Source organism: Muntiacus reevesi, chromosome 3, assembly GCF_963930625.1.
Source record: "Muntiacus reevesi chromosome 3, mMunRee1.1, whole genome shotgun sequence".
Classification (NCBI taxonomy): domain Eukaryota; kingdom Metazoa; phylum Chordata; class Mammalia; order Artiodactyla; family Cervidae; genus Muntiacus; species Muntiacus reevesi.
The window spans coordinates 106,858,345-106,885,666 of NC_089251.1; the positions used below are offsets into that span (position 1 = coordinate 106,858,345).

Here is a 27,322-nt window from a genome sequence, read left to right on the forward strand (position 1 = left end):
TGGTGGGCGGGAGAACCCTCCGGAGCCCCCTGGGAGTTCAGAGACTGGGCAGGGCCCGTGTGATTTTCCCAATCCGGGAACCATCCCCTTGGTTGGGTTCTCAGAGGAGGGTCCCCTTGGCGGGGTGCCCTAGAGCCGGGGCCGGGCCCCTCCTGCTCTGGGCAGGGCTGCAGGTTCCTGGGCAGGGTGGGAAGCCCACTCCTCACGGGGCAGCCTGGTTGGGCTCTGGGAGGGCAACCCTAGGCACACTGAGATTGCCCCGAAGAGGGAGGAAGTCTCCCTTTTCTCAGGAGTGGGAGCGGCGGGGCACCCCCAGAGCTGCAGGGGGTGGAGGAGGAAGCACTGGGCGCTGGGCCTGGGTCACAAGGGCACGCACAACCTCAGGGCCGGGACCCGGGACCCCAGCCCCATCCCAGGTGGGGCGCCCGCCTGGACGCAGCCCTCAGCCTTGCCGGTCTCTTTTCAGTGGGAAGGCGTCCGCAGTGGGCCCTGCATGTCCGCTGGGCAGGGTAGCCAGGAGGCCTGCGATCTGCCAAGTTTCCCAGTCGGGTCAGGCCCCCAGGAGGCCCTGCTGGTGCTGGGACAGTGGGCCCTTGAGCAGGGCCGTGGGGGCTGCAGGGTTCCCACGAAGACAAAGAGCCTTGTGTGGGTCCGGACTCTTGGGCGCTGACCAGCTGCAGCTGGCTTACTGGCAAGAGCTGGGCGGGGGGTGTCACGGTCCCTCGGCCGACGATGCACAGGCCACCCCCAGGCCAGCCCCGGTCCCTCTGGCCACGGCAGAACCTAACGCCTCTTCTGAACCTGCAAAACCACCTCCTAGAATTGACCCACTACATCTCAGGACGGAACGCCAAGGACAAGGGACAGGAAAGCAAGGGCTCATATCCTCATTCTCATGACCCTCCTCAGGGTTCAAATCCCAGCTCTCTCCTTTGTCAGCTGTGTGACCTCCGGCAAGTCACTTGATCTTTCTGTGCATCAGTTTCTTCATCTGCAAAATAGGGTTGATGATGAACATAAGGGTACCTACTTCAAGGGGTTTTGCCAAGGATTAACTAATACTTTTAAAGCATTGAGAACAGTATTTGAGTCAAATGTGTTTGTTAAATAAAACTCTCCAGCATCATTTGTATTAGGCTGGACTACATGAAATTACTATTTTCTTTTTTGAATTAGCAAAGATGCATATTAGAAAGCAGAGACATTACTTTGTCAACAAAGGTCCATCTGTCAAAGCTACGGTTTTTCCAGTAGTCACGTATGGATGTGAGAGTTGGACTGTAAAGAAAGCTGAGAGCTGAAGAATTGATGCTTTTGAGCTATGGTGTTGGAGAAGACCCTTAAGAGTCCCTTGGACTGCAAGGAGATCCAACCAATCCACCCTAAACGAAATCAGTCCTGAATAGTCATTGGAAGGACTGATACTGAAGCTGAAACTCCAATACTTTGGCCACCTGATATGAAGAACTGACTCATTGGAAAAGACCCTGATGCTGGGAAAGATTGAAGGCGGGAGGAGAAGGGGACGACAGAGGATGAGATGGTTGGATGGCATCACTGACTCCATGGACATGAGTTTGAGTAAGTTTTGGGAGTTGGTGATGAACAGGAAAGCCTGGCATGCTGCAGTCCATGGGATCACAAAGAGTCAGACACGACTGAGCGACTGAACTGAACTGAAAGATGTATTAGTAAGAGTTCCAGAACAAACGAATGGCCATCCAGAGAGAACCAGGTCGGTAAATTAAGGTCCACTGGCACCATGCAGTATGTGCAGCTGTTGGAAGGCAGGTGGGTGGGCGGATCCATGTGTGGGCACCTGCAACAGCCTCTCAGACAGACACACAGACACGGGGCAGTAAGGGCAGGGGCGCCAGGCGTGGCTCTGGCATTGCCTCCCTGTATCATGTTTAACACTCGCCTGTGACAGGGCGCTCAGCTCTCTGCCGGCAGCACAGAGCTGGGGCTCGCTGACTGGCTCGGGGAAGCCACTGCCATCTTTGGGAGAGGGGGTGCCTTCCTCCTTTTCCTCCAGCCTCTCTCCTAGAAACCAGAGCCAGACTGCCCTCCAGGGACCAGGCCCTCCTTCTCAGAAGAAGCCTCCTCTTCTGGGCCACCCTGATTTTGCACCTGAGTTGCTCAAACAAGTGCCAGACAGTGTGAAGGAGGGGGAGAGCGGGCAGGGGTGGCAGGACTCAGAGCTCCCTCTCCAAGTTCTCTGAGCTAAACTCTGAAAGTCTCACGCCCCTGCCTCCAGCGCTGCCTTCCCAACACTCCACCGGGACACGTGAGGGCCCGGGGAGGGGCAGCCTCCTGGGAAGAGAGGCTCTTGGGCCTGGGTTCCAGCTGGGGCTGGTGGGGCCGAATTTTGCCAGCTAGGCTTAGCTTTAGTCGCTCAGTCACGTCTGATCCTATGCGACCCTGTGGACTGTAGCCCACTGGGCTCCTCTGCCCCTGGGATTCTCCAGGCAAGAATACTGGAGTGGGTTGCCATGCCCTCTTCCAGGGCATCTTCCTAACCCATGGATCGAACTCAAGTCTCCTGCATTGCAGGCAGATTCCTTACCATCTAAGCCCCCAGGGAAACCCAGTGGATCCCCAGTGACCTTCCATGCTCTCCCTGCCCCCTGTCATTCCCTCTCAGGCAATCTGCCAGGGGGCATCCTGAGCAGGGGGCAGGGCAGTGCTGGGCTTCCTGCCTTGCCAGGCAGCCTCCTGTGTTAACCAGTTTTCTTCTCTGGGTCTCTGTTGACTCATCACTCTCACTTTGCTGGACTAGAGATATAATCACGGAAAAATAACATTTGCCTTGAGAGAATTTCATAGGTTCGAAGCATCCTTTGCTCATGGCCTTTCTAGCCAAGCCGCACCCACCCAATCCCAAGATGCTGCAAACCCTGAGCTCCTGGAAAAGGCGTCTCCTGGAGGGTCCCTCGGCCCTGGGAACATAGGGAGGACTGGGTGTGCCTTCCCACACCCTGTCACTAGGCACCTGCCTCGTGAGGTTACTGAACCAACCATCCTGACTCTGAACCTCCCGTCCCTTCAGGGAGCTCCTGAGACCTCTGGCTACTGAGATACCCACTGTGTGTCTGACTCTGTCCAGGAACTAGGGGCAGAGGATGAACAAGACATAGTTTGTGTGGACCGCCGTGTAAACCGGCACAGAAACCTCACCAGATCACATGTGCCACCTGTCCGTGTACTGGGCACGGAGACATCTAACTCGTGCCTGTAGAGGTCATATCAAGGTCAAAGGCACGCAGACATGCTCACATGGACATCAGCCCACACTCCAAACCCACATGCACACTCCAGATCCACATGCACACACATATGCAAAGGGCAAATCAAGTTCACACCCACAGGTCCCAAATCGGTGAGCGCTCACCTACTGACTAGGGCTGGGTTTGTACACACACATGAATACACACCAATGACAGCAGATTCATGCACAGAAATCACTAAGGCCCACACACTTAGATCACACAAAATATACACAGACATACACGCGCACGCAGGCACACACACACACACACACACACAATGTACACACACATACACACACGCACGCGCGCGCGCGCACACACACACACACACACACACACACACACCCAGTGCTCAACCAACTATTGGGAAGAAATAAAGGTAGAGATCGAGTGGTGTGAACTACTGTCTCCCTAAGGAGAGGGGAAGTCAAGACCCCCTCTCACACATTACAGGCTGGGATCCGGCCAGCCTGTCTGTCCCGCCTCCTGCTAAGAGCCTGGCCCTCCCCGCCCACGTTCAGAAGCAGGTGAGTTGAACTGGAAGGGAGATGGCTTGTGTCCAGAGCGCCCCCCAGGGCAGCTGGGCTGACTGAGCCCTGTTCGGGGCGGCCAGGAGGCCTGGGCGGGGGCCCCTGGCTCTGCTGGTCACTCGTGTTTTCCAGCACAGTCTCCTCCCTTGTCGGGCCTCCACTGGTCCATCTGTGTGATGGGGGATGGGACGCCCTGAAATCCCTTAAGGTTCCATGCTCCCACTGTGCCAGTCAGGGACTCTGTGAACCCCTCATCCTGCCAAGGCCCCCACGTCGGCAATGACTCTCAGTGGGGGTGGCTCTGCCCCCCGAGAGCATTCAGGAAATATGTGAGCGTGGTTTTCATTGTTGCCGTTCAGTGCTGTGTCCAACTCTTCTGCGACACCACGGACTGTAGCCCGCCAGGCTCCTCTGTCCGTGGGATTTCCCAGGCAAAAATATTGGATTGGGTCGCCATTTCCTTCCCCAGGGGATCTTCCCATGCCAGGGATTGAACCCACTCAACTGGGTCCTCCTGCACTGGCAAGTATATTTTTTTTATGACTGAACCACCATGGCCCTCAGCAATTACTGGGATCATCTCTGTCACTCAGTATGTGAGGGCCAGCAAAGTTATGTCAGCAAGAGCCCCACCCGAAGAGACCTGTTGTGAATCAGATTCCCCCAGACATTCACTTGGGAGAAAGACCCATCTATCCCATCCTGCAACTTTGGTTTACATATGAATAGTTTAGTGTGGCTTTAATACATACTGAGTCTCCCAGAGATGTAATTACTGGAGCCATTCTGAACTAAAAGTCAGGCACCACGGTGAGATTTTCTACCCTTAAATCTAAAGGCTTTTTTTTTTTTTTTTTTAATATATGAGCAGAAGCAAGCATTTGGTTAATGCATTAGGTCCTCTGCTGCGATCACACCAGAGTCTTTATCTATGGAAGTGAGGGCTTTTACTCCTCTGACGGCAGTCTGTCCTTTGGTTTTTTTAAACTGTGTGTGTGGGTAGGCTTATTATCTGGGAATACCGGTCCAGGAAAATAAAGCACGCGTCCGCCGCGGTCCCGGGCGCCCCCCACTGGCCAGCACGGCAACGGGCGGACTCCAGGACCAGGGACAGCGCCCCGGGCATCTCTTCCGGGGAGGGCGGGGGCCCGAGGGGGCCTAGAGGATGCGCCCTGCACCCCGCGCCGCTTGCCCGCGCCCTCCTCTGCGCCCCGTGAGCGGAGGCGGCCCCCGAACCCGCTTTCCCCCCTAATCTCCGGCTCGAACTGCCAGCGCCTTTTCCCGGCCCACAATAGCACACCTGGGAGCCTCAATGGCGGCACCTGTGCAGCCGCCCACCGTGTTCCCGCCGCCCCCTCGCCCCCCGGGAGCCGACCGCTGGGTGTGCAGATCATGCAGACGCACCTACGCGCCCCGGGGCCTCTGTGATCATAAGGGCCCCTCCTGAGGCTGGTTATGCAAGAGTTTTATGTCAGCCCTGGCTGATGGGGAAACTGAGGCCGGCCCATAGAACAGATCCAGCTCTCTCCTGCCACCCCCTGGAGACTGTAGCCCCCATCACACGGCGCATCCCAGCTCAGTAAGGGCCGCTGCTAGTCCCTGAGGCCGTGTGCTGGCCACTTTCACTAGTTCAGTCTGCATGACCACCCTGTAAATCACTCCCAGTTCACAGACCAGGAAACATACCTTTTGAGAGGCTAAGTGGCTTGCCTGCCCAAGGGCCAGGAAGTAGAAATGGCTGTGAAGATCCCCTAAGGTTGGGACTTCGCTGGTGGTCCAGCGGCTAAGACTGCAAGCTCCCAGTGCAGGGGGCCCAGGTTTGATCTCTGGTTAGGGAGCTAGGTCCCACATCCCACATGCCTTTCTTTGGGACCCTGTGGACTGTAGCCCACCAGGCTCCTCTGTCCATGGAATTCTCCAGGTAAGAGTACTGGAGTGGATTGCCATTTCCTTCTCCAGGGGATCTTCCCGACCCAGAGATTGAACTCGGGCCTCCCGCATTACAGGCAGGCACTTTACCATCTGAGCTATCAGGGAAGCCCCAATTAAGGCCCAAGTCAAATAGGAAAAAAAAAAAAGAAAAGACCTTCTCCGCACCCCCCCCCCCCCCCGCAAGGTGACTCAGCTCTGACTCAGTCTCAGGGACATTTCAGCCAGGAAGAAAGCCCTTCAAACAGCAAACACCGCTGGCCCTGACACCCCGGATGCCCGAAAGCCTCTTCTGCCTCAGGAGGCAGGTGGGGTGGTTCCATGGGACCCCACATCCCTCAAAGAAAAAAAATCCACTCTCTCCATCCTCATAAGCCTTAGCCCCACAACGCACTTCCCAAGGCACACTCAGCATGTATTTGGCCGAAGCTTGCCTTCTAGGAACCAGGCTTCTAAATGGACAACCACACAGCCTGGGCACAGAGCCTGGACCCAGAGCAGGGCAATGTGAGCCAGGCATAAGGACACAGGCCTGAGAGCCAGACAGAGTGGGGTTGCAGCCCAGGCCTGAGTAAGCCTCAGTTCCCACATCTGGATAGCGGGCGAGTACCAGCTCCTCGCTCACAGGGTGATGGTGGGCATCAAACAGGCGGTGCACACAGACGGAGGGGTCCCCATGGCGCCTCGTGCCCGTGAAGAGCTAGCTTGGTGGTGGGTGACCTTGCCGTTGCCCAGAGTCTTCCTGGAGGCGTACGGAATGCAGAAGCCCCTGCTGAGTCACACCTCCATTTCTCACGAGGGAAGATCAGGCTACAGCATACACCATGGGCAAGATGATGCGCAGAGAAACAGGTTACCAACATGTGGTCTGTGGCTGGTATGGGGGCAGATGGAGGGGGAGGGCGGCCATCCTTGGTTTAGAAGGGTCTGGAGACCCCTCTACTTTACTGCCTAACCTCTGACCCTCAACCCCCAGCCTCTGAGCCCAGATGAGCTCTCTGGTCTCCTCGGCATAGAAGGCGCTCCATCAATGTTCAGGGAATGAATGGGGTGCTAGGTTGGCGATGAACAAAAGGAAGGACAAAATAAATTTTATTCCTATTGTAATACATACAGGGGTTGACAACAGTGTGGGCTGGGAGTCAGGTGGACCGGACTTTGAATTCTTGCCTCTGACACTTCCTACTTTGTGACTTTGGGCCATTTTCATAACCTCTCAAAGCCTCTGCTTCTTCATCTATAAAAGGGGACGGTGATGAGAAGAATGAAGGGTTTGCAAAGAGTCAGACACGACTCAGTGACCGATCAACAATAACGAGAATGATAGTGTCATTCATGTCAATGTACAGCAAAAACCACTACAAGTAATTAGCCTCTAATTAAAATAAATAAATTTAAAAAAAATAAAGAAGAACCAAATATGAAAAATACAGTCTATTGAATGAATGCTTGGGAGACCATACTCTTTAAATAAATTTTAAAAAAGTAATGATAGTGTCAATACTTACCCCAGAGGGTTGTTCTGAGAAGTCAGTGCTCAACCCTGGCACACAGTAGGCGCCCAATAAGTGCGGGCTGTCCTTAGTCCTGCTCCTGGGACTTGCGTCAGCACAGCCACACAGGGACCATCAGGAGGACCCGGGTCCAGCTCTGCCACTGTCAGCGGGACCGCGGGCAGTTCCCACCCCTCCGGCCCCCAGCTTCCTTCTCCGTGAAAGGAGGACTCTCCAAGCAGCCTGCTCCGTTTGATTAAGGGGGGCCGCCTGGTGTGGCCCCTAGAGAACAGATCTGCCCTCAGCGTACACCCTCTGCCCGGAGAGAGGGTGTGTGTTCCCCTGCACAGGGAGGAGGGCGCGCAACACTCAGAGTCCCTGAGCCACACCTGATGCCTGCCTCGTGCCCACACTGACCTCTCAGAAGCTGACCCCCCAGAAAACCCACCCCCCACACACTGTCCCCAACGCAGGACGCAGTTGTGAACCCACTCCACATGGGCTGTGGGTCTCAGGGGACACAGGACAGTGCAGTGGGCTCACAGAAAGCCAGATCTGGGGGTGGAGTCCATCTCTTTCTCTCCCTGAACCCCAGTTTCCTCGGCCACACGGTGAGACGCTAACAAAGGCCACGCGCCCTGCCAGCCCCGAGGCTCCGGCGCACACACATGGGAGGCAGCCCAGATGTGAAAGCCCTTTGTGAATTGCCGCCATCGGCTGCAATCATCATCATTATTATCTGTAGAATGAGGGGGTTGGACCAGCGGATCTCCACGGGCTCCTCTCCAGCTCTGATGCTGAGGATTTCTCAGCTTCTGAGCTTGGAGTTGATGCAGACTAGTGCGGGGTGGAGGGGGGTGTGCAGGAGAATCCAGGGTCTGTGGGGTTGGATGTCCCTGGGAACCTCTGCAAACAAATCTCCCTGATGGTCCTCTTCTCCCAACCTAAACCGGGATGCTGAGCCCCACAGACAAAAGGGAAACGGCAGGGCATGGGAGGGAGCCAGGGGGTTCGGGCCTAGGTCCCGAAGGTGTGGGGCAGCCCCAGGGTTTGAGCCCCACCACACCCCCTGCCCAGAACTACGCCTCAAACCCCCTCCCCATTGAATTCTGCATGCAGTACACCAAAGAGGCTAAAAATGGAATTCAACAGCCCTTAATTCAAGTCTCAGCTCCAGCCGCACGCCAGCTGGGTGACCTTGGGCAGGCTGTTTAACCTCTCTGAGCCTCAGTGGGCCTAATGAGGGTGGCTCTGAGGAATGAATGAGACAGATCCATGGAAAGTGCTCGGCACAGGGCCCAGCAGACCGTGAGCACTCACTGAAGGCCCCCCACTGTCTGTCATCACTCACCCCCCCTCCCCGTTCTGCTTCTCTCCCGCCGGGAACGCTCCCGGAATCCCTCAGCCAGCCAGCTGCCCACCAGGCTAGCACAGGGCAGACCCCAATGGCGCAGTTGGGGACGGGGTGGGGGAAAGGTCCCAGGTTTCTCCGCCCCTCAGAGGACCACAGAGGGTCACACCTCTCCAGCCAGGGGGGTCTGGGGCCCTGGCCGCGATGGAGACAGGCCAGTGCTTTGTCCCAGGATGGCAGTCCTGTTTTGGGGGTGGTTTGAAGCCCTGGGGAAGGGGCCGCAAGGGCACCCTACGCCCCTGGAAATGCTCCCACACCGTAGGTGGGAGCAGGTGGTAAACTGGGCCAGGCTGGAGTCCGCTGACCCAGGCTTCAGCCCCCCGGCATCTGTAGCCCGCTACCTGGGCTATCATGAGGCTGCTGGGGCGGGTGGCCTTGCTCTGGACCCCAAGTTGGGGACGAGGCAGCAGCGTGGGAGGTGGGCCTGCCCACAGCCTGGGGCCCGACCGGCAGTCCCTCCCAAACAGAGGAGCTGCAGCGGCCCTCTGATTCTCTGGTGGCCCTCACATTCTCTGATGTGAGCAGAGAAAAGTCCCCAAGGTCGCCCTCCACCCAAGGCCCAAAGTCCCAGCTCAGAGGAATGGGGTCTAGGGAAGGGCTCGCCTCTGGGTGGGGATGGGGCATCGCTCCCTTCTAGACCACCTGCCTCACCTGCCCACTCCCCCAACAGCCTGGCTGCGGCAGGCATGTGGCCACGGGAAGGTCACGGCCTCCCTGGCCACGCAGGAGTCTGTCCTCGCCCACTGTCCCCCACGGATCCCAGCACTCCCAGATTCTCAGGGGAGCCCAGGGAACGTGTAGTGGCAAGAAAGAGCGTGATTTCCCCGAGCGACACAGCACACCCGAGGCTCACCCAGCGCGGCCACCAGCTCCGCCTCCCTCGAGCCTCGGTACCAAGGCAGAAACGCACCCACCCACTGCAGCGATGGAAAGGAAGGCTCACAGAGGCCGGCACTGCCCGGGATCACACCGCCAGTGGGGTGAGGTCAGAGGGGGGCACTAGTCTCCTGACTTTCAGCACAGATGATGGCCCCTGGTTGACTGACTGGTTGGTGCCTTGGTCCTCTCTGGTGTTGCTGGGATGGAAGAGGCTGGCGCTCTCTCCTTTGCATACGGGAGGGAAAGAGGGCCCAGGGAACTAGGCAAGGAAGCCACACTCACCCAGTAGGGGCAGGCGGAGAACCAGGCCGGGCGAGCTCCTACCCAAGGCCTGCCCGCAGAAGGCTCAGTCAGTCCCGCCAGTGGTTTTCCCATTGACTTGCAGAGAAAATTCCTCAGCTTGGTATTCAAGGCCCTTGAGAAGCTGTCTCCAACTCACCCCTACACACACCTCACAGTGAAGCCAAATCGGTGTCGTGATTGCCACTTCTCTTGCCGTAGCCGTCAGTAACTCCACCCACAGCCACCATGACCATTCATCGACCACCTACCAGGTACCAGGCACTCTCCCCAGCGGGGAGACCCTCTCATCTCACGTGACAAGGGCAAGGCCAATTGCCTGGGAAATGTGAGATTACGGAAACAATTCCCACTGCCCAGCACCCCTCCCCTCCAAACATTAAATAAAAGGCTTATTTTTTTTTTCTTGCTGCAATAAAATATTTGACGTTTCTTTTTTGGAATATTTTCCTCCATATGTTTCTGGGGCTTGTTTTTCCTTCTGTGCATTCATATCTCCTGAGTGCAGCTCTGCGCTTTTCAGAGCAGCTCCCAGCCATCATGTCTGATCTGTATAAACAACCCCCTCCCGCCCAGGTAGGCAGGCAAACCAGGCCTTATCACTCCTGTCCTTTGAAGACGGAAACGAGGGACTCATGCAGAGTCACACAGCAGAGGCTGAACTTGAACTCCTGGCCACCCCCAGTGCAGTTCCTCTGAGTCCCCCAAAAATGTCCACCACAAGCTGGGTACTGACGTGGGTGTTTGCCTACATGAATCTTAACCCTCGAAACAGCCCCATCAGATACATAAAATGGGTGATCCCCACTTTATAAAGAAGCAGAATCTCATGCACACACTGCTGTATGGATAATATTTAAGTGGATAATCAACAGGGACCTCCTGTATGGCCCACGGTATTCTGCTCAGTGTTATGTGACAGAGTGGATGGGAGGGGAGTTTAGGGGAGAATGGTCACATGGGTATGCATGCATGCGTGCTAAGTCGCATCTGCTGTGTCCGACTCTCTGCAACCCTGTGGACCATCACCCCCCAGCTCCCCTCTGCACAGGACTTCAGGCAAGGATGTTGGAGTAGGTTGCCATTTCCTTCTCCAGTATATGTATGACTGAGTCCCTTCGCTGTTTATATGAAACTATCACAACATTGTTAATTGGCTACACTCTAATGTAAAATCAAAAGTTAAATTAAAAAAAAAACAAAAACAAAAGAAGACAGCTTCCCGGTGGCTCAGTGGTAAAGAACCACCTGCCTGCCAATGCGGGAGACACGGGTTCAATCCCTGATCCAGGAAGATCCCACGTACTGCGGAGCCACTAAGCCCGCAAGCCACAGCTACCAAGCCTGCGTTCTAGAGCCTGCGAGCCACAACGACTGAAGCCCGCGCCTAGAGCCTGTCTCCGCAGCAAGAAAAGCCCCCTCCGTGAGCAGCCTGAGCTCCGCAACTAGAGAGAGTAGCCCCCGCTCGCTGCAACTCGAGAAAAGCCAAAGCAGCAATGGAGACCCAGCCCAGCCAAAACTAAATAAATATTAAAAAAAAAAAGGAAACAGGCTCAAAGAGATGGAGTAATGGGCCTCCATTGGGCGGTTAGCAGGCGGCAAATTCAGATTTTTAACTCAGGTTTTCTTCCCAAAGGGGACCCCAGGGCGGGTGGCCCCAGGCTGGCAGGGGTATTTACTAGAGGAGTGGGTGGGTGATTTCACCTCCTCAAGCCTCACCTCCTCAAGCCTCACCTGAGCTGTGGCCCCAGAAGCTCCACCCTGGGCTATGTCAGGGACCGAAGGATGCCACACCCAGCTCACGTCTGTTACCGACCCCGGGACACACTACACACTCAGCACACTCAATACACGCTTCACGAGTGTGCAAACAAGGGCCCAGCCCTTGTGCCAGCCAGCACACAGCGAGGGGATCACAGGTTGGACTCCTCTCTGCCCGTGGGGAAGGCTGGTGCCCCGGCAGAATCCCTCTGTTTTGGGGTGTCTCCCGACCGACACCCTTCTGCCTCCTCTCCCTTCCTCTCTGAGTCACTGCCTGTACGAGCCTGCAGCCCTAAAAATAGAGCACATAAGGGGGCAGAAAAACATCACAGACGGAAACACAGCAGAAGCCCCCTGCCCTCGGGTACCCCCTGCTGACCCCAGGGCGGCCGCCCCGGGAACTCCTTGGACTGCCAACCCCTGCCTGACCTAGAGTGGACCCAGAGTCTTCCATCTGCCGGAGGTCCTTAGCCAGGGGTCCCCGCCTGCCCCCCCACTTTACCCAGCAGAGTCAAACTTTCTTTCCTCACTGGCACAGGGCTGCCATCTCACACCTCACACTCCCTCGCCAGGCGGAGCTGCCTCTCGGAGCTGGAGATGGGCCCAGAGAGGGGAAGCGACTTCCCCGAGCCACACGGCCAGCCAGAGGCAGGACCAGGCCTGGACTCAGAGCCAGCTCCTGGCAAGCCCTGGGGTGAGCGCCCGAGTGAGCAGGGCAAAGCCTGGAGTCCCTTGCTGCCCTCTGCCTACATCAGCCTGCCCTGCAGACGTCCGAGCCCTAGAAGCACAGCTCAGCAGCTGCTGCCCAGGGATGCCAGGCTCCCAGAGGCCCAGTCAGGGAGCCAGGACCTGGGCAGGCAGAGGTGAGTACAGGACAAGTCGGAGGACTCCCCTCCCTCCACCCCAGCTGGCCCCCAGCCTCGCGGAGAGGGCGAAGCAGAAAGCAGGACTTGGCCAGGTCTCCTGGAAAACTGGCAAAGGAAAGGGAACCCCAGGGCTGCCTGGAGCCTGGGCTGCGGGGTGTCCTGCCTCGGGAGGGGCCCTGGGGAGCAGCACGTCCAGGGGCAGCTGGGGAGAGGCTCCTCTGGCCCCGGAGAATGGGTTTGAGGGGAAGGGGGGCAGGAGAGGAAGGCCCACCGCGGGGGCACACCAGCTGGTTTCTCAAGATTCTCAGGGTCGGCCGACCCGGGCTCATGTGACCCAGAAAAGAGGGAAGAAGACGGGGCTGAGGCCGGGCTGAGGCGTCTGCCCAGTGGGATGGTACCCAGTTCACATCCCCTGCGCCGGAAGCTGACGACGTGCACGCATGTGAACCCCCACGGGGGCCGCGGTGTGGCTATCTGCCAGGTTCCCTCCTAAGGGTGTGCCCGTTCCTGTGTGTGCACCGTGCGTGTGCCCTGGAGGAGATAACGGGGCCATTATCTGCCCAATGAGGCCTCCGGAGGAGGCTCTCCTGGCCGTCAACACCCTCCTCTGCACGTCTGGACGGCCTGGCTCTCTGGCTGCAGTGCGGGTCAGAATGAGAGGCGGGGATCTCGGCCCCCGTGTGCGGGGCCCGTCCGCCTGCGTCTGGCTCTCGGGTATTCGTGGATCGGAGCGTGTTGGCACCCGTGTCTGGCTGTGTGTGCAGCCGGGTGGCTGCCCGGCGGTGTCTGACGGCCAGGACAAAGGCCTCCGCGGACAGACAGGTGGTGTGTGAGGCAGACCTGCCCTGGGGGTTCTGCACAGGGCCTCGGATCTGCAACAGGACAGCGGACAGGGGTGGGGTGGGGGGAGAGCGAGGTGGGGCAGGATCTCGGGGTTCCCATACCCCAGGCTTGTACTGACCCTGCTGGGGAGTGGTGACGAGGCCCGAAGAGCAGAGACACCCCAGCCAAGACCAGAGGCCAGAGGAAGAATCGAGTCTCACACCAGGTAGAGGGTAGATAGAGGGAGGTCTCTGGAGACCCCTGCCAGGCAGGACCAGGCACAGGAGAAGGCTGGGAGCTGGGAAGGTCCCGGGAGGGGGACGCTCACCATCATGGCTGCAGCCGGGGGTGGCAGAGAGCTCTGGGAAGCGGGGAAGTTCTGGACCCTGAAGAAAGGTGAGGTCCTCCTGGACCTGACCCAGCTTCCCCTCCTCCATCCAGATGCACCTTCCCCCTCCCCCATGCAGCACAGGAGAACGGATCACCTCCCCACCCCGCCACCCTGCCTTGACCCCGCCACTGTGGCGCTCTGCCTGAACCGGGAGTCAGAGAGCTGATGCTAGGCCAGCCAGAGACGGCTCTGTGACCTTGGCTGGTTCAGTTAGCCTCTCGGAGCCTCAGTTTCCTCATCTGTGCAATGGAGACCCCAGTTTCCGCCTTAACAATATTGCTGTGGGTGGGGAAGACACTCTGCCACTTGAGAATTAATCGTGACCCTGAAATCTTTTCTGAGGCCATTAAGATTCCCCCTCTGCTTCCCCCAGACCCTCCGACTGCCAGGGGAGGGGGGCCTCGGGCTGAGGTCCCAGATGGAGGAATCGGGGGCGTCTTCCAGCATTTGGGCATGACCACCGACTCCCCCCTCAGGTGCTGCCGTTCCCCTGTTCAGGGGACCCTGTGGTGGGCTTCTGTCTCAGTAGCTTGGGAAACTCAGGGCCATCCCCCTGCTCCGGCTTCTTCTTCCCCGTCCCCTGGGCAAGGAGGGACCACAGCCCAGGGGGCAGGGTGGACTAGAAGCCTGGGGAGGAAATGCTACCCCTTCCTTCACCTCCCTGCTCCGTTCAGACCCGGCTTCTCCCAGGGCTCCCTCCTTCTGGCCTCTGACTTTGGAGGAGGGGGATACAGGACGGGTCAGAGGCCAATGTATGAAGGGTGGAGTGTCCTTCTGGGTCCCAATCCCTGGCTCGCAGAAGGACCCCCGACAAAAACTCGGGGTCATGCACAGGTCGGGGTCTCACTAGCCCAGAGGGCGGGCACGCACCCCCTGAGCTGGTGTCTGGATGCTTGCGTGCGTGTGTGAACACAGATCTTCCCCAAGCCCTGGCGCCCCACCGCTGGCACCAAAGCGTCTGCGGGGCGCGGGGACCGCCCTGTGGATTCCCACCCTGTGGATTCCCACCGAGTCCTTAGATGCTGCGGAGCCAGGGGAGGCGACGAGAGGGCGCCCGACTGCGTGACGCGGGTGCCCTGCTCCGCTGCGGGTCGGGGACGGGTTTGGGGTGGCGGGGGGGAGCAAGGACATCACTGCCCCCTCCGTTCGGGGTCGTCAGACCTCCAATTCCCTCCTCTGAGGACCGGCGTGCTTCCTCCTGGGGGTGTCGGGGCTGGGCGGGCCCTTCCTTAGGGATCGAGAGAACGCACCCACTTTTCCGCGCCCCCTCCCCAGGGTGAGCGGAACACGGACCCCCCACCTACGCAGGGGGGTGGGACCCGAGCGCCCCCCATCAGCCGCGGCCTGGACGCATCCCTGGAGGCAAGGGGCTGAGCCGGCTCACTCCAGGCCTGCCTCTCCGTCCCCTGCCTGCGCCCCCTCCCCGCCGGCCGCCCCCCACCCCGCCCCCCGGGTCCTCGCCGGTGGCCCCCATTCCCCTGCCCAGCCCGCCCGCGCCGGGGGCCCGGGCCACCTCCATCCCTTCCCCTTTCCAGGGCCGCGTCCGCCGGGCGCGGCGCACTCACCCGCGGGCCTGGGCCGGGGGCGTCCTGGGCTCGGCGCTCCGGTGCCCGTGGCTGCCGCTGCAGCTCTGCTCCGACGCGGCTCCGCGATCGCCGCCGCCGCCGCCGCCGCCGCAGTTCGGGTTGGGGGGGGAGCGTCACGTGACCGCGGAGCCTCCTTCCCGGCGCGCTCCCCCCTCACTGCGGAGCCGGGGCCGCGGGCGCGGCGGAGGTCCCCATCCGGCCTCCCTCCCACCCACTCCGACAACAGGTCCCGGAGGCGGGCGCTGTGCGCCCCACTTGACAGGTCGGGAAACTGAGAGCCCGAGACGGGGAGGCCTAGCCGTGGAACCGGCTCAAGGTTCCAGCGCTCGACTGGCAGGGCCAGGCGAGGACCCCGCGGTCCAGACGACAGTCCCTGCTCCCCCACTCCCCCAGGGAAGAGGGGCAACTTCTGGGGCAAGTGGGGTCGACGCAGACGCAGAGCCCACGCCTTAGGCCCGCGTCTGCAGGGGCGGGGAGGAAGGAGAAGGCAACCCGGGTTTAGCGGGGTGACGAAGCCTTGCCCGCGCGCGCATCCTCCGCACCCAGGCGCCTGGCCTGCGTCCTGCCCGCGGCCGCGCACTGGTCCCCCATCCTCCAGCCGCCCCCCACCACACCCTGACATCCTCCTTAAACCCGGCAACTTGCTTCCCACTCTCAACCTCACCGGGAAACGGAGCGGGGCGGGCAGATGGCGACCCTCAGGGCACGCTCTAAAGGAGAAGGAGACGGTAGGCAGGAGACAGGTGGCATCAGGGCTGGAGTGCAAACCCGGGCAGGAAGGGGCCCCCGAGATGACCTCACTTGACCCCCGGGGCGCAGAGAGACGAGGGTCCAAGGTCACCACCGCGGGAGCAGCAACGCTGAGGACAGCTGAAAAGCGCCGGGGACCACAACGCACTGGACTCGCCTCCAAGGGACAAGCCTTCTAGGTGAACAGAGGACGCGGGCCCTGTCTACAGGCTGGAGCGTGGGGGGACCATGCGTGGGGGCTGCTTGGCAGGCCCGCGTCCCGCAGAACGGTGACTTCAGAGGGGATCGTTGAGACCTCTGGACCTCACATGGTGCTCTAGTAAGTGAGGAAACTGAGGTTGCCGAAGACAGACCTCCAACGCCTCTACCCTCCAAGATCAACCGGTGCCCGAGGCCCGTTTCACAGAGACGATTTGGGGGGGGGGCGGGGGGGCGGGATTCAAGTCTTGCATTCATTTTTGTTGTTGTTGTTGCAACATTTTTATTTATTTTTGGCTCTGCTGGGTCCGGCCCCCCCACCGCCCGGGCTTTTCTCTAGCTGTGGTGCGCAGGCTTCTCTTGTGGAAACAGGCCCTGGGGCAGCGGGCTTCAGAAGCTGTGTGGGTGGCTCCCAGGCTGTGGAGTCAGGCTCAGTCGTAGCACAGGGGCTTAGCTGCTCCGAGGCATGTGGGATCTTCCCGGGTCAAGGATCCAACCGTGTCTCCTGGATTGGCAGATGGACTCTGTACCACTGAACCCTGAGGGAAGCCTCCAGGTCTTGTATTCACTTACTCAGCGTATTTATTGAGCACCTGCTGTGTGCTTAACAAATGACTTCCACCTCCATTTTCCCAGCTACGGGATTCATTTCATTAAAGACATGGGGCCTTCAGCCTCGCTTATATCCTCTGCTGGAAGATCTGAGATCTGCAGGCCTAAGTGTTGACAACCAACTGTGCTGGGACCCGTTTCCCTGCCAAGACTCTCACTCCAGTCAAGAGAGATCAGAATTAAGGGGGAACTGCAGGCCATGCCTCACCCTCATCCCCACCCCCCACCCCCAGAAAATTGAAAGGGCAGAGGGGACGTAGGAATGGGGTCCATGTTCTTTCCAGTCCTTTGGGGTCTCATCTGCAGGCTCACCCCAGCCATGGGTGGGAAAGAGTTCCCAGCTCAGGATGCCTTGAACTTCAAAGAGCACAGGTGTGGCCTGATCCAGATTCCCTGGGTCTGAATTTCTAATAAAGTGTTGCAGCACTGCTGGTGCTATAAGGCCACAGACGTTATTTTAATTTTTTTAAATAGTTTTGGCTGTGCTGGGTCTTCGCCGCTGCGCGCGGGCTTCTCGTTGCAGGGGCTTCTCTAGATGGGGAGCGCGGGCTCCAGTGCATGTGGACTCAGTAGGTGTGGTACCCAGACTTAGTTGCCCCGTGGCCTGAGGGATCTTCCCGGACCAGGGATCCAACCTGCATCACCCACAGCAGCAGGCAGATTCTTACCTAGTGGACCACCAGGGAGGGTCCCAGAGACATCATTTTGAATAGTGCTGGCAGAAGAAGGCTGTTGAGGAAGAAAGAAAACTGCAGGGGCTCTGAGAGCAGCCCTCTATAGCCCTCTCATAGAGCCTCAGTCTATGCCCACCCCAACACCTGGGGGGCATCTGACTTCCTGTCAAAGCTGCAGGCCTGAGCCTGGATCCTTCTCAGGACACGCCGGGCTTTATAGCTTGATTCAAAGCTCTAATAAGGGGGAAGGAGTCAAATGAGACTGGTCAAAGAGCTTCTGGGGATACTGAGGAGGGATTCTGTAGCGCAGCGATTGCCTCACACGGGAGTCTTGTGCAGGACACTGGTCCTGGGAGACGCTGGGTGAAATCAAACTGAGTCACATTTGGGAAATGATGGTTGAGATCCTAAAGCCCTTCCTGGGCAGCATGCACTGGACTGAGCTGCCTAGAGCAAAGCCGGGCTTCTCGGGGAGGGCACACAAACTCCAGGGTTCTCTGAAGCACCACACCTCCCCCATCTTTTTTCATACATGGTGCCAGGAAGGACCCTTGAATTCAATTCCCATCAAGATTCTGGTGCCTGTTCAGCTTCTCCAGCTGCTCTCCAAAAGAGCCCTCCTCCCCACCATGTGGTGAGACACAGGCCACGGGCTCCCAGCTGGAAAGGGCTGCTGAGGGTACCGCTTCGGGCCGGGCTCCAGGGTGAAGCGATCATGCATCACGTGAGCCGCAGCCAGGGGCCCCACGGAAGCGGAGGCAGCGTGGAAACAAACTGAGTGAGGAGCCGCAGCTGTGATCTGGACCAGCAAATGCCAAGCTCTCCAAGGGCCCACGGTCCCACGGGCTCCAAGGGGCTGAACAATACCCAACCCTGGCTGAGCAGTTCCTAAAACGGAGGCTCTGTTGTGCCAGGCTCCCTTTCTTCTTTATAACCAAGGAGCTCTTCAATTACAGCACTTTCCTCTTTACAGAAAAACCTCAGTGCAAGAGGCCTGTGATCTCTCCAGTGTCCTGGGGGGCCACGTGCGGAGACTGTTGGGGGCCCTGGGGAGCAGGCAGCAGGCACGTGCAGACTGGATGAAGGCCCCAGAGCTCTGCTTTCTCTGCCCTATTTCAATCCAAACCACTCAAGACTGACCACTCATGCATGGCTGCCTCTGGGCACAAGCCTTCTCTTTTCCAAACACTTAATACATTGCGACCCAGCCACCAAGCCTGCCCTCCCTCCCAACTGCTGAAAAATGAGAGCTGGTTTAAAAAAAAAAAAAATTAAAAAAATAAAAATCTGATGTCTAAGAAGGCTGGAGAGTGAAAACGTGGGTGGTACAACAGTAAACTTGGAATAATGCACAAGGGAGTCAAAAAAATGGGAATGGAAATAACTCTCCTCTCTGCCCTCTGCCCCTCCCTGGCCAGATCAGAAAGATGAGCATGGGGACAGAGGGAGAAAATTCCAGAGGATTGGCTCCCCGAAGTGTGCTGTCTGCAAAGCAGCAAGTCAGGCTGAGGGGCTGATGAAGAGGGTGGGCTGCAGGGGTGGCTGGAACAAAGTCCTGCTCCGGTGAGAGCAAGACTGGATGAGGACTGGGAGTCAGCTCCGGGGCATGTCAGTCAAGGAATGTCCTGAGGCCTGTGTTTCTTGGGGGGGCTGCCCTGCTAATGCCAGACACGAAGCAGAGAGGCCGCCACCCGGGAGGATTCACTCTTGGATCATAGTCGTGAACACAGTTAGGAAGTCCCTGTTTTGAGGACTAAAGAGTCAAGCCTAAAGGTGGGGACGGCACTGGTCACACGCAAGTAATGGAAAACTCTCCCCCAGGGACCCTGCTGTGGCTGGACAAGAGCTTCCGGGTCCGTTCTTCCTTGCTGGGAACGTCTGTGCCACGCTGTAACAGGATGAGGAAAACGACCAGACCCCTGCCCTCAGGGAGCTAGAACAGTCCAGCGCTGACGAGGTTGATTCATTTCCTGGGATTTGGAGACGGTTTTAGGTGCAGACTAGGATCCAGCAAAGCCCTAACTCTGGCTCCCAGTTAAGATAAAAATAAATAATTCACTCTAGTTCTAGACAGTCTAGCATGGCTTGAAGCCTCCTTCACCCAGAGCCAGTGCATGCTACAGGTGGGAGGTGAGCAAAAACCCCAAACACAAAGCAAAGACTCACATACAGAAGACAAGTCCTTTAGAGGTGGTCTACTGGGGCATTTTCTCAAACACACTCCCGGGACTTGGAGGCAGGGGGTGGGGCTGGGGGTGGAGGTGAAGAGGTGAGGCCCCACTATCTTCACAATTTCTACACCCAACTTCCTTTTACAGCCAACACTGAGGCACAAACGGGAACATACTTATCCAGGATCATAAAAAGGGACGGTAGCAGTCCACTGTTCCCTCGGTTACAAACAAATATGCCAGAGGATGGGGGAAGGGGAGACCAAGATCCAAGCCTGCAGAGGCCCGTGTGCCAGCCGGCAGCGTTTCAGCCCAGGCGGCCGCTGCCCAGGCCTTCTGGCTTCCTCGGGGTGTGGCCCCCCACTTCCTGTGGCCCAGGGCCTGCCTTGCCTGGCAGCGCTAATGCCGATATGGAAATCAAGCTGCCGTTCCAGCTGCTGTTACGAGGCTGGGTCCTTCCCTGACCAAGAGCACGCTCACGTCGAAGGCCCTGGCCTGTGCAATCTCAGCTAGATCCTTGAAAGCAGGGTTTTTATTTTCTTAAAGCATGTGAGGGGAGAACAGATGATGCCCTCTATTTGAGATCAATACAGTAATTATGTTGGACAAGCTCTCAGAACAAACTTCAGGGGAACTGAGACAGCTTCGGGGGATGGCAAGGTGTGAAAACGCAGTGAGAGGAGCTACCGCGTCTCTGGTGCCTGTGGATGGAGCCCATCTGGCAGCGGGATCCACTTCTTCAGGGAACGTGGTCTTATCTCTGCTGGGGTCGGGGTGGGGAGAGGGGGGAACACAGCCGAGGCTTAGTTCAGTAATGAGCTGGTGCAGCTCTCAAAGCTGGAGGCAGAACAGTGTCCCCTAGAAAAGGCCAGACAACTCCTGGCAAGTGACAGAGGTGACTGGATTCACAAGATCAATTCTATAACCTCTTCCCAAAATCTAACGAGCCTCAGAAAAGATACTTAACTCTTACCATATGAACAAATGTCACCAACTTGTCTGAAACATATGCATTTTTTAAAAGTGCTGAATGTAATATGGTAAGCAAGTAACTCTGCAATCATTTGATAAAACAGGTCCTGGGGCTTATCTGTTGGGAAAGTTCCCCCGGAAGCACAAGAAATACCTGTCCCCTGGACTCTACTCTTGACAAGTATTATTCCGAAGTCTCAAGAGGTTAAATAAAGAATGAAAAACATGATTCTCAGGTCAGAAAGGAGCCTGAAGCACTGGCCACAGCCTTCTGCTTGGCTTCCTGCCTGCGCAGCTCTGCCTCCAAGCTCATGGCACCTGCGACTGATGTTCTTGGCAATGACAGTCAAGACATCCGAAGCTGCTGCTCTGGGGCAGAACCTGCCTATCACAAAGGCATAAATCGTCAACACTCATTCTAAACGTGTTTTGAATTCCTTTCAGCGTGACTCCACAAATAAACAGAGTCAAGGTGCCTTGCTGTTTGTCTATTAGCTTCGTTTTCCTTATGAGCCAAGAGGAAATACTTATGTAACAGAGTGACCAAATACACCTGTCCAGCCATTATTTAAATTCCAACGGCTTCCAGCACAAAGAATGTCCTCACGTTCTCAGGCAGCTTGGCTCTGTGGTTACAAGACCTCCTTTTGAAGACTTGAGGAAGGTTCCACAGCATTTCCTCACAAAGGCTAAAGTCAACTTACAAAGAATGATACAAAGTAATTTACTCCAAGAAAAATGTATTATTGTGTGGTTCTCAGTGTGGAAGGGTAAACAAAGCTGCAAATACTGCTCTAAGAGATAATACAGAAAGGAAGACAAAGGAAAGCAAAGTAACTTTTCTTAATTACGAGGTAAATGCTGAGATTATCTGCAGCAGGGTGACCCAAATTCTCAAACGTGCCCTTCCAATGCTGGCCTACACATGCAGGTGCGATCTGAACAGCTAGCAGACTCCTCGGCCCAATTAGCTCAAACGCTAGACTTGGAAAAAACCCACAAATGTTGTGATGGAGGCGTTTTCTGTCTCCCTACTAGGTTCTTTGGCCCTCAGGACTCCACATGAAGCTGTTGCTCTGTGAAATGACAGACAAAGTGTTACCTTTTTACGAACGTCTGTGACTTGGATTTTAATGAATAAAGGACTCATTAATAATCAAATCCCCAGCCAAAATTGGTATCTACACATTGCCTGGGTTTTGGGGGTGGCAAATTGCCAGCCTTCACAACCAGAAGCAGGTGGTGATATCTACCCTGCGCCTGGGGTAGTAGGGTGGCAGGCACACAGGCCATTGGCAAAGGGGTGAGAATCTTCTTACAATGAAAATGCTGGTTGTTCTTGAGATTGAACTTTGGTCACAGTCCCCTGTAACACTGAATAAACTGAACATTCAAATGCCAGAGAGAAAGGATGTGACACTCCTTGGTGATTCTGAAACAGGAAAGGCAGGCTCCAATGCTTATTTCACCTCAGCAGTTTGTTTAGATAGACATAAATCACCTCTTGGGTATTTAAAATGGGTTATTCAATCCTAGCATTCACTTCAAATATTAACCAGGGTCTGGTCAGCAAGCCCATGACTACACAGACCAACCAACTGGACATTTAGAGTATTAACAGATTCCAAGGAATTCCCTGGCGGTCCACTCTCACCACTATGGGCCTGGAGTTCAATCTCTGGTCCAAGAACTAAGGTCTCAGCAGCTTTGTAGCAAGCTCCCTCACCCCCGAAAAAAGGAATTAAAAATGGAATAAAAAATTGGCCCTGGATTCTGACATCACAGAAACAAAGGGACGTTCACTTCTTTTTTAATTGGGCAAAAAGGTTAACTGTAATTCTAGCCAACAAAGTCCATTAATACGCGGAACTAATACACAGATACTTACTCCCCATAGGAATGAAGACATCCAAATGGTGACCCACACCCCAGGTAGGTCACAACTTTGTACCAGAATGGCATGTGGCACCGGTAAGGTTGGGATTGAGGCATGGAAAGAAATATAACAGGGGATGGGGGTGGCAGTGACCTCAAGCTTCGTTTTACCTTTCACAGAAGACTCTTAAAGCAATAATAAAAGAGAAACGAACACATACCAGACATAAGAAACCTGATGGAGGGTCTCTGCACCTTAGTGTGCTCATCAGCCGAGAAGACAGTTGATCTCCATCAGCGCAGACAAGGCAAGAACGGACTTTAGGTTCCACGCGGTGCCTGTTCTCCCTGTACTAGATGGTGAGGTGGTGATGCGGGCCACAAAACACATGTACGCAACACTGCGTCAACTCTGGGGACCGGGGCTGGGAGAGTCCAGCCCAAGGCTTCTCAGCAGGGGCGGCCTGTGCATGCTCTGGGGCCTAAGCATTTCTAATAAATATTCATAGTGCTGCTGGTCCTACAGGGGCGACAGACATCACTCTGAGTTGGGCGGGTAGAACACGGTTAGGCTGGGGGAGCCCACCCCACTCCCACCCATTCTGCAAAGTTAACAAAGGAGCCAGTACTGGCTTATCAACCTTAAAGACTTTTATCACAGGGTGTTATTTTGTACCAATGCATGAGGGAAAAAGACTCAAGTAACACATTGGAAACAGATTAACAGCAAACTGGGAAAGGGTATAAGATTTCCAGGGACTACTGACATGTTTATGTCAATCCTCAGAAAGAACCTTGTCTGGCCAAACAGCTTCTCAGTAGGGAGAAGGAGGCATTAGTAGGGAGGAGGAGGCAGCTGCCTCAAGCCCTAAGTGAACCACACACAGGTCTTCACCCTGGGAAAGGAGCAGTGCTTGGCATGTTATTTTATGTTCAGCTTCATGGGGTGGCGGTGGGGGTGGGGCGATCTAAAATCAGAAGAGTAGCTCCTGGCCTAAACCAGGAGTCCTTTTCCCTGTCGACCTCAGGGTGGGACCCACAGGTTCCAAGGATGCATGGCTTCTGAGGGTCCTGTGTGCAATACAGTCACACAGACTCGTTAAAACGCCCCCTGCCTCCTCAGGGGCGCAGACTACAGACTGCAGACACAGAGGGAAAACAGAGGCAAGGAGTTGTAACGTCACCAAACGGCCACAATTACTGATAAAAAAGAGCTGTTCAAAAGGGATGCTGACAAGGTTCAGTTCAGTCGCTCAGTCATGTCCAACTCTCTGCGATCCCACCAATCGCAGCACACCAAGCCTCCCTGTCCATCACCAACTCCTGGAGCTTACGCAAACTCATGTCCATCGAGTCGGCTGCCAAGGTTACGGGTTCTCAAATTGAAACCTGCCTCCCCCATCCAGGATTTCAGTTTAAATTTTCAGAAAAGGGAGGGGTTAAAAAAAAAAAGGCCAAGCAAAACCCCAGGCTAAATAAAGTGTTAGCAAGGGAGATGTCTGAGTCAGCATTTCGGCCCAAAACTCTACTCAGAGAAAACAGAGAAACAAGCTCCAGTCTTCAATTCCATTTGAAAATCTTAAGATTTCTCAAGAATACTGTTTTGCTTCTATGTTGCTAATCAACAATAATCCTGAATTGGAGGACAGGGCACACTCCATCCACACATTTTTTTCTCTGTTAAATAATGTGATATAGATCTTTTCTGGGTGTTTCAGAAGAATGCTTTGAAAAAGAGAGAAAGTGAGGGAATTCCCTGGCTGTCCAGTAGTTAAGACTCCGCGCTTCCAATGTAGAGGGCACGGTGGGTTCCATCCCTGCTCAGGGAATAAAGATCCCACATGCTATGCAGCACACAGCAAGAGAGGAGAGGGGAGTGTGATTCAGAGATGGGATCTGGAGGCTGGGAAGATGAAACTTTATATATAAAAATCTGTGTTATCATCCAAATGGACTTCAGGCCATTTTATGCTTCTGATAAGGTGGTCAGATTTCTCCAAAGGGCAAGGTGTTATTTGATTTCCCACTTCTGAATAATGGGTTTTTTTTTCATAGCTCAGTTGGTAAAGAATCCGCCTGCAGTGCATCCCGGTTCGATTCCTGGGTCAGGAAGATCCCCTGGAGAAGAGATAGGCTCCCCCACTCCAGTATTCTGGACTGGAGAATTCCATGGACTGTATAGTCAATGGGGTCGCAGAGTTGGACACGACTGAGCAACTTTCACTTTCCTCTGAATAATAGCAGCACTGGAGGATGCTATCACGTGCAATACATTCGCCACCCCTTCTGCAATGCATGAAAGTGAACAGCCTTGGGAGATAAAAATGACAGACGAGCCCCTGGCTCATTGCAGCAGAGACACAGGTGCCACCTCCTCTTCCCAACACCGAGCGAGACCAACCACAGGCAGCGTGTGAGGGGGGTGCCCTGGGGCCGACACAGGGGTCTGATCCGAAGACACTTTCCCACAGTTACAGCAAGTTCTCCACTTTCATGCTTTATTTAAAGTAAAATATGAATCAAAGACAGGTACTGGTAAGCAGGTTATGTCTCTAAAGAATCACTTTTAGTTCAGAGCAGAATGTTGTCCCATCTACTGTGATACAAATTCTTCATGGACCAATGCATCTGGTATGAAACTCGAGCAAGGAAATAGAACGGAACTTTATTCCCTCCCGTGACTATAAATCTCATATGTAAACATGATTTACTGATACTGCTACTAAACTTGCTCAGTCTTTTACTTGCCCCTTCCCTCCCACCACCCCCCTTAAATATAAAATTTGAAACATTTCCTTCAAGTCTGATGGCCTTCAGTGCAATCTGCTTTATTTGACATAAGGCATTTTGGGACAGTCACTTTTTTGAATGGTTTTCTGCCTTTTGGAAGAGTCATGTAATGGTTTAATTCTTAAATCCACCTTTTATTTAATGCCCTAACATGTCAAACTCCTCTTCCCTTCTGGTCATTTCTGAGCAGTCAGCAAGTGTTCAAAAAGATTAATGTCCAAGTAGACCAGTACCTGGGGAAAGAAACACATGTGGAGGCACAGTTGTGAACTGCAAGGTTAAGGGTTCAAGTATCCCATCTGCATCACCAACAGGGAATATTACAACTTAGTGAGTAAGCACAGAAACCCTCTGACACTGAAAATAAGGAAATGTATGGGCAGCCTCCCGGCTTTCGGCTAAAGCACATTTCCGTTGAAAGCCACGTGACTCCTGTGCACTATCTTCACACAAGGAAATCAAATTTTATTGAAGCTTTCATTTGGTGGCCGTTTTTCATTAAAAAAAAAAAAAAAAAGTTCTGCTTTGTTTGTTTTGTTTTAACCACTTTGGGAGTTTCTTTGTAGTAGGAATGTGTAGACAAAAAGCTGCACTGGGAGGGAGGCTTTATTGAGGCCAGTAGCTTGACTCACTTGTTTGCAAAGAACCCCTGGTATTTGATTCAAAAATCACAACCTGTCACGGACCTCTGGACTAGGCCACAAAGAATCAGAATGGCAACAGTTACATCTGTAAAAGTCAAAGGTCTGAATTCAACTGTGTGCACAACCCTAGGGGCCAGGATGCAGGAGAAGGCATCGCTGTTTACCCAGTTAAAGCAATAATCCAAGAGATGCCTTAATCCTACATAGAGAAATGAAACCTTTTCACTGAACCTTATGTTCAGCAGATTCTTCTCCTCTAATTCTTATCAGTTACAAACTGTTTTGCTCTAAGATGGGACTGATAAGAGGAACTGGAAAAAGGTTATAAGTGCCCAACTTCACCCTAAAACGAGATAGAAAAAGCACAGTGGACATCTGGCAGTAGATACATCTAACACACAGGCCCGATCTGAGGCTTGAGTGCTGATACAGATAATGAAGAAGCTTGAATAAAAAATGCATTTAACTAAAATTAATTTCAGCCATGAGACTCAGATTGAATTAAATTTTAAAATCAAATTATAGGCTTCACATTAATAGAAAATTACAGTATGACTGTGACACTCATGAACAAAACATGACAAATGTAACTTACCTTTAAACCCTTCTTCTGGCATACACACTGGAAGGAAAAAAAAAAAAAAAGAATTCCAAATTGAAAAGACTGTTGCTACAGACAGCAGTAAGTTCACTTCAATGCCTAAGGATGAAAAGTTTAAAATAGCTTTTAATAACCTTACTCACCTATAAAGGTTACCTTTGAAGTTACGGATAATATCAAATGACAATCTTTGTTTTCATTTTTATCAAAGCAATACATATGCATCATTGAAAAAGACAAACACTGGGAGAACCAGGGATGTGACTGGAGGCAACATTCTGCGTGTCTGGGGAGGGGTGGGGGCCCCTCCTCCTGTCCACACTCTACAGGGAACAACTTTTGGCCTCTGCAGCCACATCTTCTGGTACTTAACCTCTGCATTTCTAGATGCTTATGTCGCTAATTCATAATTTTTGGTAATACCTAATAGTTTCCTCAGTCAAAGACAGAACCACCTCTAACATAACACACGGCCCCTAACCATCCTCCGGAGACACTGACATTTTTTGTCATTAAGCCAATCTCCAGTGTTTACGCTGTTTTTTTACTCCTTAACAGTGTTCATGGTTGAACCCTCGAGGGCATCCTGGTGATCGTTCTTGTCTGGTGTGTCTCTGTCTTTCTGGGGTTGGTAACTGCTGCATTATTTGTCTTTCATTTTCTCTGTACCGTCTCAGATTCAAGGGTAAACTCCACAAGACAGTCGTCTGTCACTTCCACTTTTCCCAGGGAACATGCTCCAATCTGGGGCGGGCGTGCTCAACACCCACTGCAGCGCTTCACTCCTGGAACGGCCCC

At 54.8% G+C, this 27,322-nt stretch overlaps 2 protein-coding genes across 4 annotated transcripts in view; both read right to left on the reverse strand.

The window, feature by feature from the left end:
- Nucleotides 1–15,260, reverse strand: part of RAP1GAP (RAP1 GTPase activating protein) — a 67,078-nt gene extending 51,818 nt beyond the window's left edge. Inside the window, exon 1 of the transcript XR_010662392.1 lies at nt 15,217–15,260. The gene's annotated coding sequence lies outside the window, so the exon portion shown is untranslated. The remainder of the gene's footprint in view (nt 1–15,216) is intronic.
- A 9,700-nt stretch (nt 15,261–24,960) lies between these two features.
- Nucleotides 24,961–27,322, reverse strand: part of USP48 (ubiquitin specific peptidase 48) — a 70,604-nt gene continuing 68,242 nt past the window's right edge. For all 3 annotated transcript variants that reach the window (XM_065930001.1, XM_065930002.1, XM_065930000.1), the window contains 2 exons: nt 26,519–26,545; nt 24,961–25,512 (listed from right to left, as the gene is read on the reverse strand). In XM_065930001.1, coding sequence (XP_065786073.1) covers nt 25,490–25,512; nt 26,519–26,545 — 50 coding nt within the window. In that variant the 3' untranslated portion in view covers nt 24,961–25,489. The remainder of the gene's footprint in view (nt 25,513–26,518; nt 26,546–27,322) is intronic.